Source organism: Entelurus aequoreus, linkage group LG03 (assembly GCF_033978785.1).
Source record: "Entelurus aequoreus isolate RoL-2023_Sb linkage group LG03, RoL_Eaeq_v1.1, whole genome shotgun sequence".
In the NCBI taxonomy this organism is placed as follows: Eukaryota; Metazoa; Chordata; class Actinopteri; order Syngnathiformes; family Syngnathidae; genus Entelurus; species Entelurus aequoreus.
The window spans coordinates 71938031-71956859 of record NC_084733.1 but is presented as its reverse complement, the minus strand read 5'-3'; the positions used below and the strand labels follow the sequence as shown (position 1 = coordinate 71956859).

At 38.2% G+C, this 18829-nt stretch overlaps 1 protein-coding gene across 1 annotated transcript; it reads left to right on the top strand.

Annotated features, from left to right (window-relative positions):
* The first annotated feature begins 11389 nt into the window (after window positions 1-11389).
* Window positions 11390-17643, top strand: bbs10 (Bardet-Biedl syndrome 10). Its single transcript, XM_062040644.1, has 4 exons — window positions 11390-11446; window positions 13764-14189; window positions 14264-15208; window positions 15292-17643. Exons 2-4 carry the CDS (start codon window positions 13999-14001, stop codon window positions 15971-15973), a joined length of 1818 nt encoding a protein of 605 aa, XP_061896628.1. The 5' UTR covers window positions 11390-11446; window positions 13764-13998; the 3' UTR covers window positions 15974-17643.
* Window positions 17644-18829: the final 1186 nt, after the last annotated feature.

Here is an 18829-nt window from a genome sequence, read left to right as displayed (position 1 = left end):
AACATACTTGGTGTTGTTGTCCCAGAAAATCTGGAAGATCTAGGCCAGGGGTCACCAACGCGGTGCCCGCGGGCACCAGGTCGCCCGTAAGGACCAACGAGAGATTTTTTTCCTGCTCTGATTTTTTACACTGCATTTTAAAACACTGTCATTTAACAAACTGAATTTTTAAACACACACATTTTTCTCCCAAATGTTTATTCAATAAAATGTGTCTGTCTTTAAAAGCATCAATTGTTCCAAAGATGTATTTAAACATTGAGTGGTACACAAATGTCCTGTTGGACAAAAAACATGTACTGTATCAAAAGAAATTGTATCCTTTTTTACAAGTGATCCCCTCCCAGAGAGTCTGCTGGGAAACATGGCGGGGTTCATAAAGGAAACAATCCACTCATAGTGGTGTTTTCAATTTTATGTGCCAGAAAAAAGAGACGATATTTTGCAGCAGTTAATATGGATGAACTCTAATATTGTAATAGATGGAAAGCCTTTCTTTTGGAAAAATATGTTTGAAAGAGGAATCATTTTTGTCAATGATATTATCAATGAGAATGGTAAAATTATGAAGTATGATGAATTTAGAGCTATGTATGGTGATGCTTGCTCAAGCTTTTCATTTTATCAACTAACTGGAGTAATTGGGAAAAGATGGAAACAAATAATTAATTATGGAAGTACTAAATTATTAGTTTGTAAACCTCTAATAAGAAATTCTAGTTGGCAAAAAGGAACTAAAATAAATGGAAAAATATATAATTTTTATTTAATAAAGAAATCTTTGAAGGCTGCCTCATACAACACAAATGGAAAATGGGAGGACTTTTTTGACTGCCCGTTGCCATGGGATGCCATATTCAAACTAATCTATAAAACCACTATCGATGTGCAAAATCGTTATTTTCAAATTAAAATTATTTATAACTTCTTACCCACAGGGAAAATGTTAAAATTATGGAATATGACAGAGTCAGATGATTGCCAATTTTGTTGTCAGGAGCCTGAATCCACCCTGCATTTGTTTTGGTATTGTCATATTGTGTCTTTGTTTTGGGTGGAAGTTGAAAAAATGTGTTTAAGGATTGGTTTGTTTATGAAGCTTAATGTGGTTTCTGTTATTTTAGGAGAGTTCATTGACAATCATGATTTAGTCAATTTAATTATAGTACTCGGTAAAATGTTTATTTTTAAGGCCAAAAACAGATATTCACTTACTTTCTTTAAAACATTTATTCAGTATTTTCTAACTTTAGAAAGTTACATGGTTCAAAACGATAATGATGCCAAAAAACATTTTAAAAAAGATGAGAAGTCCTCAAAGGCTTATTTTGAAAGTATAATTATGTTTATAGATTATATGATATCTGTTGTTGTGTTCCCTAATTTGAGTGACCTGGACATAATCTGGACTGTACATAAATGCTTATTTTGAAAATGTAATTTTGTTTATAAATTATATGCAATCTGTTGTGTTCCCTAATTTTTTTCTGTGTACATAAATGAAGGTGTGTGTTGCTGAGTCCGACTTGGACATTATCTGGACTGGGCCTGGTTTAAAAAACCCTTTAAACAAATCTAATTTAATTGACAACCTGGTCTGTTGAAGATAAGGCCCTTTTTAAAAAAATTAAATAAAATAAGATAAATAAATAAAAAACATTTTCTTGGATAAAAAAGAAAGTAAAACAATATAAAAATAATTACATAAAAAATAGTAATTAATGAAAATGTTAGTGGACCAGCAGCCTATACAATCATGTGTGCTTCAGGGACTGTGTCCCTTGCAGATGTGTTGTCTATGTTGTGGGAACCAGAATATTGGTAGCAGAAAGAAATAACCCCTTTTGTGTGAGTGGGTGTGGATGAGTGTGCATGGGGAGGTTGTTTGGGTTGATGCACTGATTGAAAGTGTATCTTGTGTTTTTTCTATGTAGATTTAATTTAAAAAAAATTTTTTAAAAAAATAATATTTTTTTTTTTTTTTTTTTTTTAGAACAGGCCCGTGGGCGACTCGTCTGGTCCTTACGGGCGACCTGGTGCCCGCGGGCACCGCGTTGGTGACCCCTGCTCTAGCCTTTAAATAGACTCCCTTTTTAGACCAGTTGATCTGCCGTTTCTTTTCTTTTTTTTTCTCCTCTGCTCCCCTCTCCCTTATGGAGGGGGAGTTGCACAGGTCCGGTGGCCACGGATGAAGTGCTGGTTGTCCAGAGTCGGGACCCGGGGTGGACCGCTAGCCTGTGCATCGGTTGGGGACATCTCTACGCTGCTGACCCGTCTCCGCTCGGGATGGTTCCTGCTGGCCCCACTATGGACTGGACTTTCACTGATGTGTTGGATCCGCTGTGGACTGGACTTTCACAATATTATGTCAGACCCACTCGACATCCATTGCTTTCGGTCTCCCCTAGAGGGGGTGTGGTGGGGGGGTTACCCACATATGCGGTCCTCTCCAAGGTTTCTCATAGTCATTCACATTGACGTCCCACTGGGGTGAGTTTTCCTTGCCCGTATGTGGGCTCTGTACCGAGGATGTCGTTGTGGCTTGTGCAGCCCTTTGAGACACTTGTGATTTAGGGCTATATAAATAAACATTGATTGATTGATTGATTGAAAAGTCATTGACTTGGTTGAAAACCAGTTTTTCTAAAATTTTACTTAAGAACTGTAAGTTGGATACAGGTCGGTTGGTAGTTGATCAAACTGCTCTTCTTTAAAAGAGGCCTTAGCACTGCCGCAAAGACCCCTGTCCGAAGAGAAGAGTTCATAATATTTAAAAGTTGTGCAAATGAGGATCCCGACAAATAAACAAACATTTAGTGAGGTTCTCGGAACATCCCTACTGAGGTTGATTTGACATTCTAGAACAGGGGTGCCCAAATGTGGCCCGTTGACTCATTTTGTTTGGCTTCTTGAATTTAGTTCATATCCATGTTGACATCTTCTCAAGCGCTCACAATTATTGATGGCACATCCACAAGGCTAACCAGTTGACATCTACTGAAAGTAACAATAGGCACTACCTTATACATGGAAATATGTAGGGGTGTAACAGTTGATCGATAGATCAATTTATATTCCTAAATTTCAAGTATCAATCTTTGTTTTGCAAGTATGCGTTCCAAAGACAGGTATTGATCCAAGATCGTTTTAAAAGGGAATCGATCGATTTTATTGATACTAGAAAAAGGAAAACATTGGATTTAGGAACTGCAGACTTTATACGAAGTTTAGCACTTTTAATAATAAGGACGTTAAGCGTTAAGCCTATTTACCTGTCTGTGGCGTCATCAAAACAAACATGCCGGATAGCTACGGCGGTCGAGAAAGGTCCTGACAAATGCAAACGCCACAGGACAATATCATAAACTATAACACAAAAACCTTCAGCTACAACACGATTGCAAAAGCCACAACAAATACAAACGACACAACACAAAAATATAAAGCCGCAACACACAAAAGACATGACCGACACAACGTAAGTGACAGTGGAGCAAGTTACGGCGGCGCACCGGCTTCCGGAACACAAGGAGAGGTCATATCTTCAGAGAGAAATAAATACAGGAGATGGATGAAGGAGGCTATGAAATGAAAGCAGGGGTCAACACCATCAACAGGGATGAGTGAGCATACATGCTTCTGCACACCTGGGATGCTGTCCTTCACAAGGACACATTTTATCAAGCAGGTAAACCTACTGTTAAAATGTTGGTTGCTGTAGTTTTATCTAAAATTAATTGAATGTTGGTTTCCTCTTGTTAAATCAACCTAAAGTGTTGGTTGCATTTTATTAAAATAACATGTGAATGTATTGGCCATTAATTGTTGTTTACTTGCTTGTTTGTATCCATAATTCATTTATACCATCAGTGTGTGAATGTGTGTGTGTGAATGTGGAAAATAGTGTCAAGGCGCTTTGAGTTCCTTTAAAAAGGTAGAAAAGCGCTATACAAGTACGACCCATTTACCATTACCATATACATAATTCTCTTACAAGAAATAACAGCACTATAGGAAACTTCACCAGCAGTGTCTAGTATCCACTATTTATTTCACAGTCTCTCATTTTTTTTTGCTAAAGAGTTCCTGAATCAATTTCAACTCGTATCGGCAACATTAATTTCTGAATCGAATCAAATCGTTGTTAAGAACCCTACAAATAATACATTGCGAGGATCTGTTTGAATTGAGAATCGTGTAGAATCGAGAATCGGTTGTAAATCTAATAAGCATCCCAGGAATCGGATAGAATCGTTAAGTGCCCAAAGGTTCTCAGTCAAACACACCATCAGTAGCATCTCCATATTTTCATGGATAAATGCCCACCGTTTAGATATTATTTTTACATTCTTAGCTGGCGTTATCGACTAGCTCACCATGTTTTTTGACAATTTCTTTTTTGAATGTAATAGATATCATTTTCTTCTTCACACTCACTTAAGCCCTTCCCATGGTTTGAAAAACAAAGTTATGTCGATCCCTAGCTATACGCTATGAACTGTGACAGTCGCTATGCCAACTAGTGAGAGTGTGACTGTGGGCTAGCAGTCGGAGACAGGAGTGGTGTAAGTTTCACGTGAGTTCCTAAAACATTATTTTTCTACTCTGTTGTCTACTATTTATTTTGTGACCATCTGTTTGGGTATGCATATAAATATGACGCTTATCGCTTTGTGATGATGATGTTCTGGTCGGATGAATGCGACCTGAGCACAGTAGCGTTCACATTGAGGACGCATCGCATACATATCCGATTTATAGCCATAAAGGAAAGGTGCCTGGGTCTGATTAGAACAATTCGGAATTGTACTGTTCACATTGACAGGTCAAATATAGGCAAAAAAATCGGAATTGATCTGCAGTGTGAACAAGACCTAACCTAGCAGGCACAAGACATTGATACTACGTTGATAATACGTACACGTCCTTTAAAAGTGACTTTGAAAAAACATTGCAAAATAGTTGCATTTGTAAATTGAGACAACGTTGATGTCCAACGTTGGATCCACGTTGCTGGTTGGAAAATGGCCAAATTTCAATGGTCAAATCAACGTCACAACCTGACATTGAATAAACGTCGTCATAAAGCATTTTGTTTCAACGTTGTATTTGTGTTGTAGAATATTGGTTAGGGAAAGACCAAAATTCAATGGTCAAATCGACTTCAGAACCAAACATTGTTTAAAAGTCGTCAAAAAGCATGTTGTTTCAGTGTTATGTTTGAGTTGTTCAACGTCAGAAGCTAATTCACCAAGTTCTCAACGTTGTTTCAATGTATTGTGCCGGCTGGGAAGACAACCCGAGTGTGAGTACTCTGACTTGTGCTCAAGCGTGCTCCACTTCATTGGCCTCACTCAGTACTGTTGCTCATGCACACACAAACACACACACATGCACATATCATTTAATAGACACACTCCTTCCTACTGCATGTATTTAAATTTTACACAATACAAAAATCCACAAAGTCATCAAAGTTGCAGTAATTCAGTGCTGCATTATAATAAGGACGGCAAAAGGTAACATACTGAATCCTGTAAGAATGCAAAGCTATAAGAGAGCGGCTCAGCGAGGGATATGATGATACTTTTATTGCTTCTTCCCTGAACCCTCACTCAGAATTGTGTGTATTTTTGCGTAGTCCTACTAACCAGATAATTACCTCACAAATAGAAAATGTAACAAAACACAACAAAAGACAGTTTCTGCCTGTCCAAACTAAACGAATAGTCTCACCTGTAAATGCCAGCTAAAAAACAATTGATCAATAATATTCTCAAATGACCGTCAGTTTCAAATGACTTCTTTTTCTGCTGGCCAGGCACTAACCCCGCAGCAGGCTGTACACCCCGTTTCACTGTGTGTGACCCAGCTGCTGACGTGAAGGAGAAGAGGGAAGCGTCACACATGTGCAAGTGTGTGTGTGTGTGTGTGTGTGTGTGTGTGTGCTTGTGTGTGTGTGTGTGTGTGTGTGTGTTTGTACTGCTATCTTTGTGAGGACCATCGCGAGTAGATAACCTTTCGAGTGAGGACCATTTTGGAAAGTGAGGACATTTAGGCCGGTCCTCACAAGATTTTCACTGCAATGGCCTCTAGAGGCTGTAAATATGCTTCTCTGCAAGTTTCAGAGAGGTCCTCAGAAAAATGCCAAACTGAGAAAAAATACACATTTTGTCGTGCGTGTACTCAGTTGGAATATCAGAATATACACACACATTTTGTGTGTGTGTGTGTGCTGTTCTACAGCGTTTGCAGCCCTAACAGCCTTTCAGCCCCTAACTACACGCATATGACTTTTATTCAAAATAATAATGACGGTTGTCGCAGTTAAGTGCATTTGAATATTCTATAAACAACTTTTTAAAGTAGTGATTTCAAAATGTTATAAATATTTCTAAATAGTTATTTTACAAACCTCATACTATTTCACAGAGGTGCCTGCTGTAAATCCCACATTTATTGAAAACGTTTCTGGTAAAAATGAGGAATTATGCAGAATCTTATTCAGAACATACTTTTTATCTTAAACAAATATTTACATCACAAACTCACAATACAAAAAAAGTATTTATTTTTTCATTTTTTTCAATTGTAATAGTTTTCTTTGTCCAAACGTTGAACATAATTCCATTAACTATAGTTAGAAGCTAATAAATGAAATATCTAAAAAGGGCTAAACAAATCTCGGATGAAAAGATGAAATTTCAGGAAAAAAAAATTAAAAACTATTGAAATTATCTGTCCATGCAGCTAGTTAAATTTACTTATAACACATCATAAATTAAGATTTAGCAGGACTCTTAAGCAAATACGTATTTTATTCTGAAAACAAGCATTATTCAACTTGCAATTCTTAAATTAGGCATCCTTGAGATGTTTTGGAATCTTTAAACAAGGTTTTCTATGTGGGGAAAACTAAAATATCTTATTTAAATACCTATTTTCTCAAGTTTAACATTTTAAAACTAGAACAGACAAAATATAATTTAATATTCCTACAAAAAATATACATTATGATATAAAGTCAATGACTAAAAATAAGTAAATAGCTCTTAAAACTGGGGACATTTCTAGAAATAAAATGTTAAATCTTGGCAAGTGGCAAATAATCTGCAGTGTAGTTTTCACCATGCCATAAGTAAAACAATCACAACACCATCCTAATGTTTTACATGCAGCTAAGTGGTCCTTGCTTGTAATAGATTTGCATCTGAGAAAGGAAATAATAAACAGACCTACCAGTATTCGGCTGTCCAAACAGCAAGTGATGCTTTTCCCCTCAGAGAGGAGGAGGAGGAGGAGGAGGAAAGGGGATGACAGGACAGGAAAAGCGTGTGGCAAGAAAGAGTGTAAATGTGTGGCCTTTTTTTTTTGTTATACTGCATCTCAAATAACGAGAAGCTAGTGAAGATACTTTAAATGTAAATGTTGGTCCTCTTGTCTCTCAAGGTGTGCTAATTTGGGTCTTTTTTTTTTTTAATGTTCCTTACCCATCTTGTCACTTTCTCCGGGCCACCAATAAATATTCATTAATGTAGTGACACTGCTTTTTAAAATGTTCATTAGCATACTGAGGGTTCAGCAATAGCGGGTATTAACATTCAGAGTAGTGTGTGCGCGTGAGGGTGTGTTATTGAGTATTTCCCTGCAGGGCTGCCTGATATTGTCTATGTATAGATGATGTTGTTGCCTCATTTAGAAACTTAGGATGTGGTTTCAGGTTCCGACCCGGGCCTCTGTTCACCTTGAGGAAAAAGAGCAGGGATACTGTACACCTACCGAGCACTTTTTGCACGCTGCGTATCGAGGAGCAATTCCATCATTTTTGACAAAGGTCAATGTCATTGAGGCTTCGTAAAGCACATCTGTGGCCTTCTGAATTTGTTATCAAAGGGACACCTTGAGCGATTGTTTTTGAAAGTTGCAAGGTAAAGCAAAAAAAAAAAAAAGACAATAATGTCCACCGGGACTAAAATCTGGCCCTAGAACATTCTTACCTGTCGTCGTAGCAGAGTAATTGTATCTGTTTTGAATAAGACACACGCGCTTTGGGCTAGCAAGCTAGAAATAAAAACGAGGACTGTCATATTTTTTTATCAAATTAATCACATTTTGGCATTTGGATTAATCATGATTAATCATAAGTGATTACTCGCTTGAATAATAAAAATATGCTTAAGTAAAGACCCCAATATTTGTACACAAATGCCTTTTCATTGTCAGAATGTCATCCAGAAAGGTTTTAAACGTTTTACTTGAATGTGTGTTATTTATTTGCACAAAACTTGGGAACAGTTTTATCTAAAGTTCTTTCCGGCTGTATTTTGGAGAGAAATGTGCCAGCAAGCTCACTGATTTTGGTATTTATTGACCTGATCACTGACACTATAACGGTTAGGGCAGGGCTCTACAACCCACGGATCTGGAGCCGCATGCAGCTCTTTCATGCCTCCGCCGTGGCTCCCTTTGGCTTTTAAACAAGATGTCAACAAATAATGGCTACTTAATTCAGTGGTCCCCAAACTACGGCTCTCGGGCTGGATCTGGCCTGCCAGTATCTAAAATCCGGCCCCCAGTAAATATATATATATATATATATATATATATATATATATATATATATATATATATATATATATATATATATATATATATATATATATATATATATATATATATATATATATGTATATATATATATATATATATATATATATATATATATATATATATATATATATATATATATATATATATATATATATATATATATATATATATATATTTTATTTTATTTTTTTAATATATTTTTTTTAAATATGTCCTTTCTAATCCATTTTCTACCGCTTGTTACCCTCGGTGTTTCCTCGCCGCTCAGGTCAATCATATTGTCTAAAAATGCATTTTCCCATGGATAACATGACATCATCGCACTCGTAATATATATATATATATATATATATATATATATATATATATATATATATATATATATATATATATATATATATATATATATACATATATATATATATATATATATATATATATATATATATATATATATATATATATATATATATATATATATATATATATATATATATATATATATATATATATATATATATATTCCGAGTTTTTTAACCCAGTGCGGCCACCGAATCAAAAAGTTTGGGGACCCCTGACTTAATTTATTAAATTGTATTTTATTTAGTTATCCATCCATCCATCCATTTTCTACCGCTTGTCCCTTCCGGGGTGGCGGGGGGTCGCTGGAGCCTATCTCAGCTACATTCGGGCGGAAGGCGGGGTACACCCTGGACAAGTCGCCACCTCATCGCAAGGCCAACACAGATAGACAGACAACATTCACACTCACATTCACACACTAGGGCCAATTTAGTGTTGCCAATCAACCTATCCCCAGGTGCATTATTGTAATTCAACAGTTGTTATTTTGGAGAGTTCTAGGATCTTCCATCCATCCATTTTCTACCGCTTATTCCCTTCCGGGTTGCGGGGGGCGCTGGAGCCTATCTCAGCTACAATCGGGCGGAAGGGAAAATAAAACATATTTTAATATATTGTCGATCAAAATATATGTCACAAAATATATGTCACAGCCCCTAAGCGTCATCTCTTGCTGCCAAGCAATTGTATTGTTTTTAGCGGTCAACCCCCGGCCAGCTAGCAATGGACGGATCAAAAAAGAGGAACATTTTATTTATTTACATTTTTTAAAATTTGCTTTCATTGATGGAAAGGTTGTTGTTTTCCCTTTTTAGTCCAATTAAATATGCCGCAGTTGTATACCTTCAGTATATTGGAGTGAGCTGGTTTTTTTTAAATTCATTAATAAGAGAAGGACCAGTGTATTTTTTTCTAGTGTTCAAAATAATTGACTGATTTGCTTCGTTATACCCAGAAATAAAATGTGAGTCATATTTTTTGTCAAGTGTTTGATTTCATAAGTGGAACGAAATTATAAGTGATGTTATCGTCATTTTAGGAATCGAACAGAGGTGGGTTTTATTTGGGAGGAAATTGGCTCACTTGGCTCTTTGTATGCTGAAGGTTGCCGACCCCTGGGTTAGGGTAAAAGAGCTTGTACGGTCAAAATAAATTGCATGATTAATCTATGTGTATATGATCAATGCCAACATTTGTAGTAATTTGAATTTTGATAGTCCTATAAATCAATCAATCAATCAATGTTTATTTATATAGCTCTAAATCACAAGTGTCTCAAAGGGCTGCACAAGCCACAATGACATCCTCGGTTCAGATCCCACATCAGGGCAAGGAAAAACTCAACCCAGTGGGATGACAATGAGAAACCTTCGAGAGGACCGCAGATGTGGGGGACCGAATAGAAAACGCTCTATAGCCCGCAGACTTTTTTTGGGCTCTGGGAATCACTAATAAGCCGGAGTTCATTGAACGCAGATTTCTTGCCGGGACATATGGTACAATACAATCAGCAAGATAGGATGGAGCTAGACCGTGTAGTATTTTATACGTAAGTAGTAAAACCTTAAAGTCACATATTAAGTGCACAGGAAGCCAGTGCAAGTGAGCCAGTATAGGCGTAATATGATCAAACTTTCTTGTTCTTGTCAAAAGTCTAGCAGCCGCATTTTGTACCAACTGTAATCTTTTAATGCTAGACATAGGGAGACCCGAAAATAATATGTTACAGTAATCGAGACGAGACGTAACAAACGCATGAATAATGATCTCAGTGTCGCTAGTGGACAAAATGGAACGAATTTTAGCGATATTAAGGAGATGAAAGATTGCCGTTTTAGTAACACTCTTGATGTGTGATTCAAACGAGAGAGTTTGGTCAAAGATAATACCCAGATTCTTTACAGAGTCACCTTGTGTAATTGTTTGGTTGTCAAATGTTAAGGTGGTATTATTAAATAGGTGTCGGTGTCTAGCAGGACCGATAATCAGCATTTCCGTTTTCTTAGCGTTGAGTTGCAAAAAGTTAGCGGACATCCATTGTTTAATTTCATTAAGACACGCCTCCAGCTGACTACAATCCGGTGTGTTTGTCAGCTTTAGGGGCATGTAGAGTTGGGTGTCATCAGCATAACAGTGAAAGCTAACACCTTATTTGTGTATGATGTCACCTATAGCGGCAGCATGTAGATGCTGAAGAGTGCAGGGCCAAGAACCGAACCCTTGGGAACTCCACACGTTACCTATAAAGAAAATGTAAATGTTTTATTGTAGTATTATATTACATTATTAAATACAAATCACAAAAAAATTACATTATATTCCCACAGCCAAGTGCCTGGCATATTTACAATAGAATTGAATGACAACTCATACCGCCAGACGCTAGATGGCGGTAGAGTCTCTGCGCACGCGCCACGACAAGCGAAGAAGCCCCGTCTCCAGGATACAGAGGGAAGCTTCCGAGTGCATAATGGTGAGTTTTCTTTTTAGTTTTCCTCCGTGGAATAAACGTCCCTGCATGTGTCTTTTAGACTGATAGAACGCGTCTCTTTTTGTGCCCTGACAGGACCAAAAATGTAGCAAGCGAGAATCCCCGTTTCAGTCACTGTAGCAATGACAATGCTAGCAGATGCTAACAGCTTTTACTTTGCTCTTAGCTCGTCTCATGAGCGACTTGTTCCTGAAATGTGCTTGTTTGAATCGTTTATGAACACAGTTGAATTATTGTTCGAGTAGTACAACATTTAATAACATTGCTACGTTTTAGTAGTATACTTATTGTCTACATATGTGTAGGATTGCCAACTTCTAGGGCTAATGTACCTGATTTTTTAAATGTTACTTATCCATCCATCCATTTTCTACCGCTTGTCCCTTTCGGGGTTGCGGGGGGTGCTGGAGCCTATGTTATATTTGTGTGAAATTAGTTTTATGTTAGCCGCAAAGGCTGAATGGAAACTGTAGTGGATGTCCCTTATGTATGTATGTTTGGAGCATGCGCAGTTGGTTCAGTAAAGTTTGTAACACTGTTGTTTTTGTTGTTGTTGTTTTTTTGTTGTTATGTTTTTTCTTTCTTATGGAGAAATGAGGATGGTAAGGAATTTGTTATGCAATTCTCATACATAATGCCTCTATAGGGTGTTAGGTTGATTCATTATAAATAGTGATGCTTATTTATAAATACATTGCAATGATTGTTCATTCCTTGTTGTACATTGGAGAAGGGGAGATGTAGTGGATGTCCCTTATGGGCATCCGTAGTTGTGTATGTATGTTTGGAGCATGCGCAGTTGGTTCAGTAAAGTTTACATATTAATGCGTGACTAATTTCTACAGAGACAACTGGACACTTATTCACAAGAGTCAATTTGCTTTGATGTTTGGATCTTTCTATGACCATGACAATCTACACACTGCGATGAGGTGGCGACTTGTCCAGGGTGTACCCCGCCTTCCGCCCGATTGTAGAGATGAGGTGGCGACTTGTCCAGGGTGTACCCCGCCTTCCGCCCGATTGTAGCTGAGATAGGCTCCAGCGACCCCGAAGGGAATAAGCGGTAGAAAATGGATGGATGGACAATCTACACACATATTTTCAGACACAATTAGATGTGCAAGTTTTGTAGTAATACAAATACATGGGAAAGTAATTTTTTGATAATCAATGTTTTTGTGCAAAATAACAAAATGAACTGAAGAAAATAAAAATAACCCTAAATATAAATGATTTCTGCTTAACCTAAGAGAAACAAAATAAACATTCTTAAACAGACTTCCCTCTTGTCTAACAGTATACATTTAGTGTGCATTGCTATGATAGTGAAGGGGTCTCCAACTTTTATTTGTGTGAGAACTACTTTAACCAAAAGAAAGGAGAGGTGAGATTATATGACTGGCAGTGGCTACAAGTAAATTAAATCACCTGTGGCCATAGTCTTTATGCTATATTGTAAACATGTGTCATTGAATAGAAGCATAATGTCAAAATGTAACACCTATGAAACTATAAAGTTGCAGAAAATATAATTTAACCATTTGGTGAGTTACCCTATCACCAGCTAACTGTTGGAGACCCCTGTAGTGTCACTATCATAAATTGTAGTGTTACTATCATAAAGCTAAACAAACTATGTTAATGTTTAACAATGTAAATGCACAACTAGTGTTTTGGGGACAAGATGTCATTATTTTAACAACAAGAGAGCAGAGTTGCGAAATGACACTTCTAAAAAGTTAGCACGTACCTCCTAGATGTGATAGCCACATCATGTAGCTCAGAAAAAAAGTGATCTCCGAATTTCCCAATTTGCTTCTTTTATGGAAAAAAATGTAGCCTGATTGCCAGAAGCTTGGCGAATCAGCAGCCAAGGCAAGACAAACAAATGCCAGAAAAGTCGAATTGCAATGGGTTTGACAGGGCAGCGATCGGACACGCTGGCATTGATTGGTTAAACCTTGGCCTACAGCAAACTTTTGTCAAAGCTGTATTTAATGGAATTTATTGAGATTTTACAGACTATTTTTTATTCTCCCGGAAAAAAATACAGGACAAAGTACGTCTCTTATAGCGCTATACGAAACGCATACCTTTGTCTTTAAAAACAGGACAGGGTTCCGTTTTTTAAGGGACGGTCGGCAACCCTACATTCAGTACATTTGTGTTTTAAACTATGAATGGCCGGTAGGGCTTTTCCTTTCCAGTGTTATGATAATAATAATACAAATGGATTGGCTTTTCAATTTCTAGATACTGAGAGTGCTTTACACTTATTATTGTTTTCACTCCACAGCGGTGAAAAGCTACATCTGCCCTGAGGAAAAGGTGGCCACCAATGCATGCCAACAGCCTCTCTGACCACACATTTATACACCAGTAAAGGCAACACTGAAGGCAAGGTTGGTAAAGGAACTTGCCCAAGCACACAATGGAAGAGTGACTTAAATGGATGGAAGGAGCAAGGTTTGAATGGCCAATGCTCCAGTTACTGGACGACCTGCTCTACCTCCTGAGCCAAGTGTACAGTGATGCAACGAGTGCAGCGTCTTCACCTGAACCATGTCCTGCAAACCGTGTGCGCGCTGGAAGCCGTCGTCCTCCGCAGCTTCGGCCCTGAAGGAGGACAGGTGCTCTTCACCCGAGACACTGGACAAGCAATGTTGAGCCGCAGCGGCACACGTATTCTCACAGCACTTCGACTGGAGCACCCACTAGCCAGGTAACACAGGCATGATCTTTCATAAATGTTCCTATTGTCTCGTGTGTGATTATGTAATTCCTATTTCACTGCAGAGCGGTGGTGGAGTGTATCCGCAAGCACAGCGGGAAAACGGGGGATGGTTCAAAATCCTTTATGCTTCTGGTGGCATCATTATTACGAAGCATCCATATCGCAGTCTCTAAGGAGCCAAATGTATCACACAATTATAAGTCTAGGGCAGCAGCAGAGTCTGCCACTGCAACACGCTTGGCCGACCAAATGCTCGGATTCGCATTGGAGAAACTGGAGGATCTCATCACTGTTGCAGTGGTTCCTTATGGATTCTGTCTTTTGGCCAATGATTTATCTGCCAACGCTCTAACCGACTGTGACAACGTTCAAAAGTTGCTCGTATCTTTTTTCCGTACACGCTTGGGTTGTAGCCACTGTAACCTAATGGGTGAACTCATTCGCAAACTGCTCACCGACTGGAAATGTTTTACTTTTTTATCACTGGAGTTTCTGAATGAAAACTTCCCTGCCTTGCACACAGCTGTGTTAGGCTTTCCTGTCAGTTGTTCTCGCTTGGTTGAGGGACAAGTCATCCACAGGGACTTTGCAACACCCCACAGTAACATTTCCCATCTTCCGGTTAAGGCGGTTATTTTTACCATACCCCTGCAACCAAAGTTGGTGTACGCAGAAGATGTGCTGGAGCTCGGGAAACAAACGATGGAGGATCATGACAGGAGTATTTTGTGCTTTAGCGCCTGGGCTGAAAGCTCACTGGAGTGTATGTTTGCAAACCTTCAGACTTTTGGAGTCTCTGTTCTTTTGTCTTCCGTGAAACAGTCTGATGCTGTCCTGGCTTTAGCTACACAAGCAGAGATGTGTGTCGTGGAGTGTATCAGTGAAGATGAACTGGCTCTCTTTATACACCTGAGTGGGACCACACCTGTCTCAGACTGCCAGGGGATTCAGCCTGAGCATGTTGCTTCTTTAACATTTTGCCGACCAATACTTCTAGGAGCACATAGGTTTGAAAACATTTTCTAATAATATAATAACAGTGTTGTCCTTATCTTGGTTGTTTCATAAGAACTTAGTTTTTTTCCCACAGGTATGTCCATGTGGCTTTCCCGGAGTCCAATGACCAGATGGTCCAACCAAGTAGTGTTGTGATCTGCGGCCTGGCAGAAGGGCAAACAGATCAATATGCAGGGGCAATTCAGGATGCTATCCGCATGCTGCGTACAACGTGGGAGCCTTTGGATGCAGCTACAAGAATATCTGTGCAACCAGGAACATCTCCATCCACTATTTTGTCAGGTTGCGTCATACCTACTGGAGGAACTTTTGAGTTTCTCTTACATCACGCCCTCTTACAACATGGCCGAAACCGCGCCATTTCTAATCCTACTGATACAGGTGTCCCCATTGTATGCCAGGTCTTGGCAGAGGCTTTGCTGTGTCTTCCTCGTCATATTTACTCAGACAATCCAAGACGTTTCCTGCTGGTTCAGACACAAGTCTTAAAGAAATTGGAGGTTTCCCACCTTGAGGGACTTTTTTGCAAGCCAGAGTTTGGCAAAGTACAAGAAGAGCCAAATATGTATTCTTCATCATCAATCAATTTTAAAATGTTATCCGGTCTTGAATCTGTCTCCTGTAAATACTATCTAATTATGGCTGTACTGCAGTGTGTCCAAAGTCTCCTCCGAGTGGACACTGTGCTGCATGTACACTCTCACTTAAATCCCAAACCATCCAAACCCACGTATTCCTCAGACGATGAAGACTAAGGACTGGAAAGTGTTTACTCAGGTAACAATTTGAATATTTTGCACTTGATACAGTTAACCATTTTATCTTTGGGGTCAGCGTGGCTCAGAAAGTAGAGCGGCCGTCCAGAAACTTGAGTGTTCCTGGTTAGAATCCAGCATTCGCCATTTTAGTCACTGTTCTTTGTGTCCTTGGGCAAGACACTTCACCCACCTTGCTCCCAGTGTGGTGTAAATGTAGCTATAATGGGTTTCTCAATTTAAAGCGCTTGAGTCAGTAGAAAAAAGCGCTTTATAAATATAATTACCTTCACTTCACATTACATCTTTGTTCATCACAGAGTACATTTATTTGAATGGCCTTTAGATTTTCTCCTAGTAATAGCAAAACAGCAGAGAATTGCAGGCATCCATTAGTGGTAACGTGTTTTAATATGTGTTTTTTCTCCATAAATTATGACACTACTAAATATCAGCAATATAGTAGCTAATGTGTGACAAACACATGTATATCAGGGGCTCTTAGCCTTTTTGACGTCAGGGCCCATCTTTTCCACTACGGAGGGTGCCCAGGGCCCACTCAAATATTAACACTGAATTAGTAATCTTACTCTTGATTTTAAGCATATTAAATAATTATATCTCGCCTACTTACAGTGTACAACCTTGTCAAATGATATGAAACCATGTGTTGATCACAAAGATGATTATTTATTTAACACGTAAACCTTAGGCTTAGGTCAGGCTGATTTGAAAAATAAGTACAAACCAAATATACTGCCTAAGAAACACCCCATAAATAACTGACAATAAATACATTTACATACAATCATGTTGTGCTAAAATAAATTAGCTAAATTAATAATAAATATGTTTCGCGACTACCTTCCGCCCGGATGCAGCTTAGATAGGCTCCAGCACCCCCCGCGACCCCAAAAGGGACAAGCAGTAGAAAATGGATGGATGTACTAAACTGTCAATAAAATTTAAGTGCAAATGAAAATACACTTTCACCACTGTAGTCATTATGTTTGTGCGGAAGAATCTTCTCTGACTTGCTTCTTCTGTTTGAAATTGTCATTACTGCCACAAGTGGTGGAAAAGTGTATTACAGCTGAGTATTGCTGCAGCCCATACCGACCACAGTTGAGAAACGGATATACCCAACAATCTTAAAACAGAGCCCAGTGGTTAAGAAACACTGATGTATTGTTTATCTTACTATGTGTCAAAGACTGTCCATTTTTTAAAATAATTTTGGGAATAAATCCACTCTAAGAATTCTAGCCAACTTCTCACTGACATTTTCTTGAGGCGTCTTCTTGTCAGCTGACATCAGATCATTCTGTTTTGGGTTATTTTCCAGTTCTTTTTTCATCTGTGTTTTTTCTCAGAAATGCAGCGAGCAACATTTAGCGCTACTGTCTCTTTAATGCCATGTTATGTATGAGGGAGGGAGAGCCTCAATATTCTTGTTATTGTATTTGTTTTTTGGGGCAGTTTTACCAGAACTAGACTTGTGTTTATGAAAGGAAAAGCAAAAAGCATTTCTGTAGACTCTTCTGTCGGACTACTATTCTTCTACAGTAATTCCTCGTTTACGGCTGTTTGGGGCCTTCCGTAAATGAATACAGCAAAGTAGGAATTATTTTTATAAATCAAATATTTTTTATAGCCACAAAATAAAACCTTTCTACAACCTTCTGAATTTTTTAACATTATGCGATCCCTCAAGACATGAAATAACACCCATATACTTTATGCTCATTTATTTCAATATAGTAATGCTGTTTGAAGCCCACGGCACTGTATATTATGCTCTGATTGGTTTGGTCTCTTCTAGTTGTATTGATATTTTTAGTTTATTTAGCCATTTTTATACTTTGAAAATGCTTAATTTTATCAGGATCCATAAACCGGTTGAACTATGTTATTTTCCTGTGTTTAGAAACACTTGTTTTTGTCAGTTTTTCGGTTTGGTCTCTGTTTTGAAGCATCTTCACTTTCTGCACACCTGTTCATTTTTTGTTCTATTTAAGTCCACCTAGTTTCTCTCTTTCAGTGCTGGATCATTGAACTTCATAGTTTGTTTAGTGTGCTTGTGTTCTGTTTAACTTTGTTCCTGCATAGCTTCACCTATTCTTCCAGTGCACTTCCCAGCTGCACCATATCTTTTGCTTGAATATACTTTTACCTGCACACTGTCTGCTGTCCTTTTAAAAAAAAAAAAAACATTGGTATACTGGGTAGTTATACATGCTGTGTTGACATTTCAAAGGAAAATTATATTCAAATGTCAAGCAACTCATTAATCTACTGTACAGAATGTGAACTTCCTTTTGTTTTGGTAGTTTTGTTTATTTTGGCCCGTCTTCTTTTTAAAGTTCTCATCATGGCTTCTGTTTTTTCAACACTTCTCTTCCTTATCTCATTTTTCTTGCCCTTTTTCTCCCTAACCAGCACAAAACAAATAGAGAACAACACATTGTCATACATGTACACATTCCTCTTTATAATCAGCGTTATCTGTAATGGGAGTCTGAGGGCAAGGGCCAGAAGGAGAGTGGGCCAGGACCCGGCTGTCAACAACCAAATCACTGCATCCTTCCCTTTGCTTAGTCAGACACACACTAGGTCCAGTCATCACAGGGAGTTTTTTTTTTATCAAGTCGAGTCATTAACAAATACAAAAACAGCCCATAGCTGCATCTTGTGCTTTGAATCAAACATGAGTCACACACATGACGGTTAACCCATAAAACAAATATGGCCTCGCCTCCTAGATCGTTGCTCATGAATTGTATTGCAGTACTCGGAACAAGTCAGATCAGAACAACAACTCAATCCGGTTTGGTTTATTTGGCTCTTGAAATTGTG

Bases quoted from the DNA above. Each gene is read 5' to 3' on its own strand.
- bbs10 (XM_062040644.1), top strand. From the start codon at position 13,999: ATGCAACGAGTGCAGCGTCTTCACCTGAACCATGTCCTGCAAACCGTG. The intron at 14,190-14,263 runs GTAACACAGGCA...ATTTCACTGCAG, and splicing joins CTGGAGCACCCACTAGCCAG to AGCGGTGGTGGAGTGTATCC. The intron at 15,209-15,291 runs GTTTGAAAACAT...TTTTTCCCACAG, and splicing joins ATACTTCTAGGAGCACATAG to GTATGTCCATGTGGCTTTCC.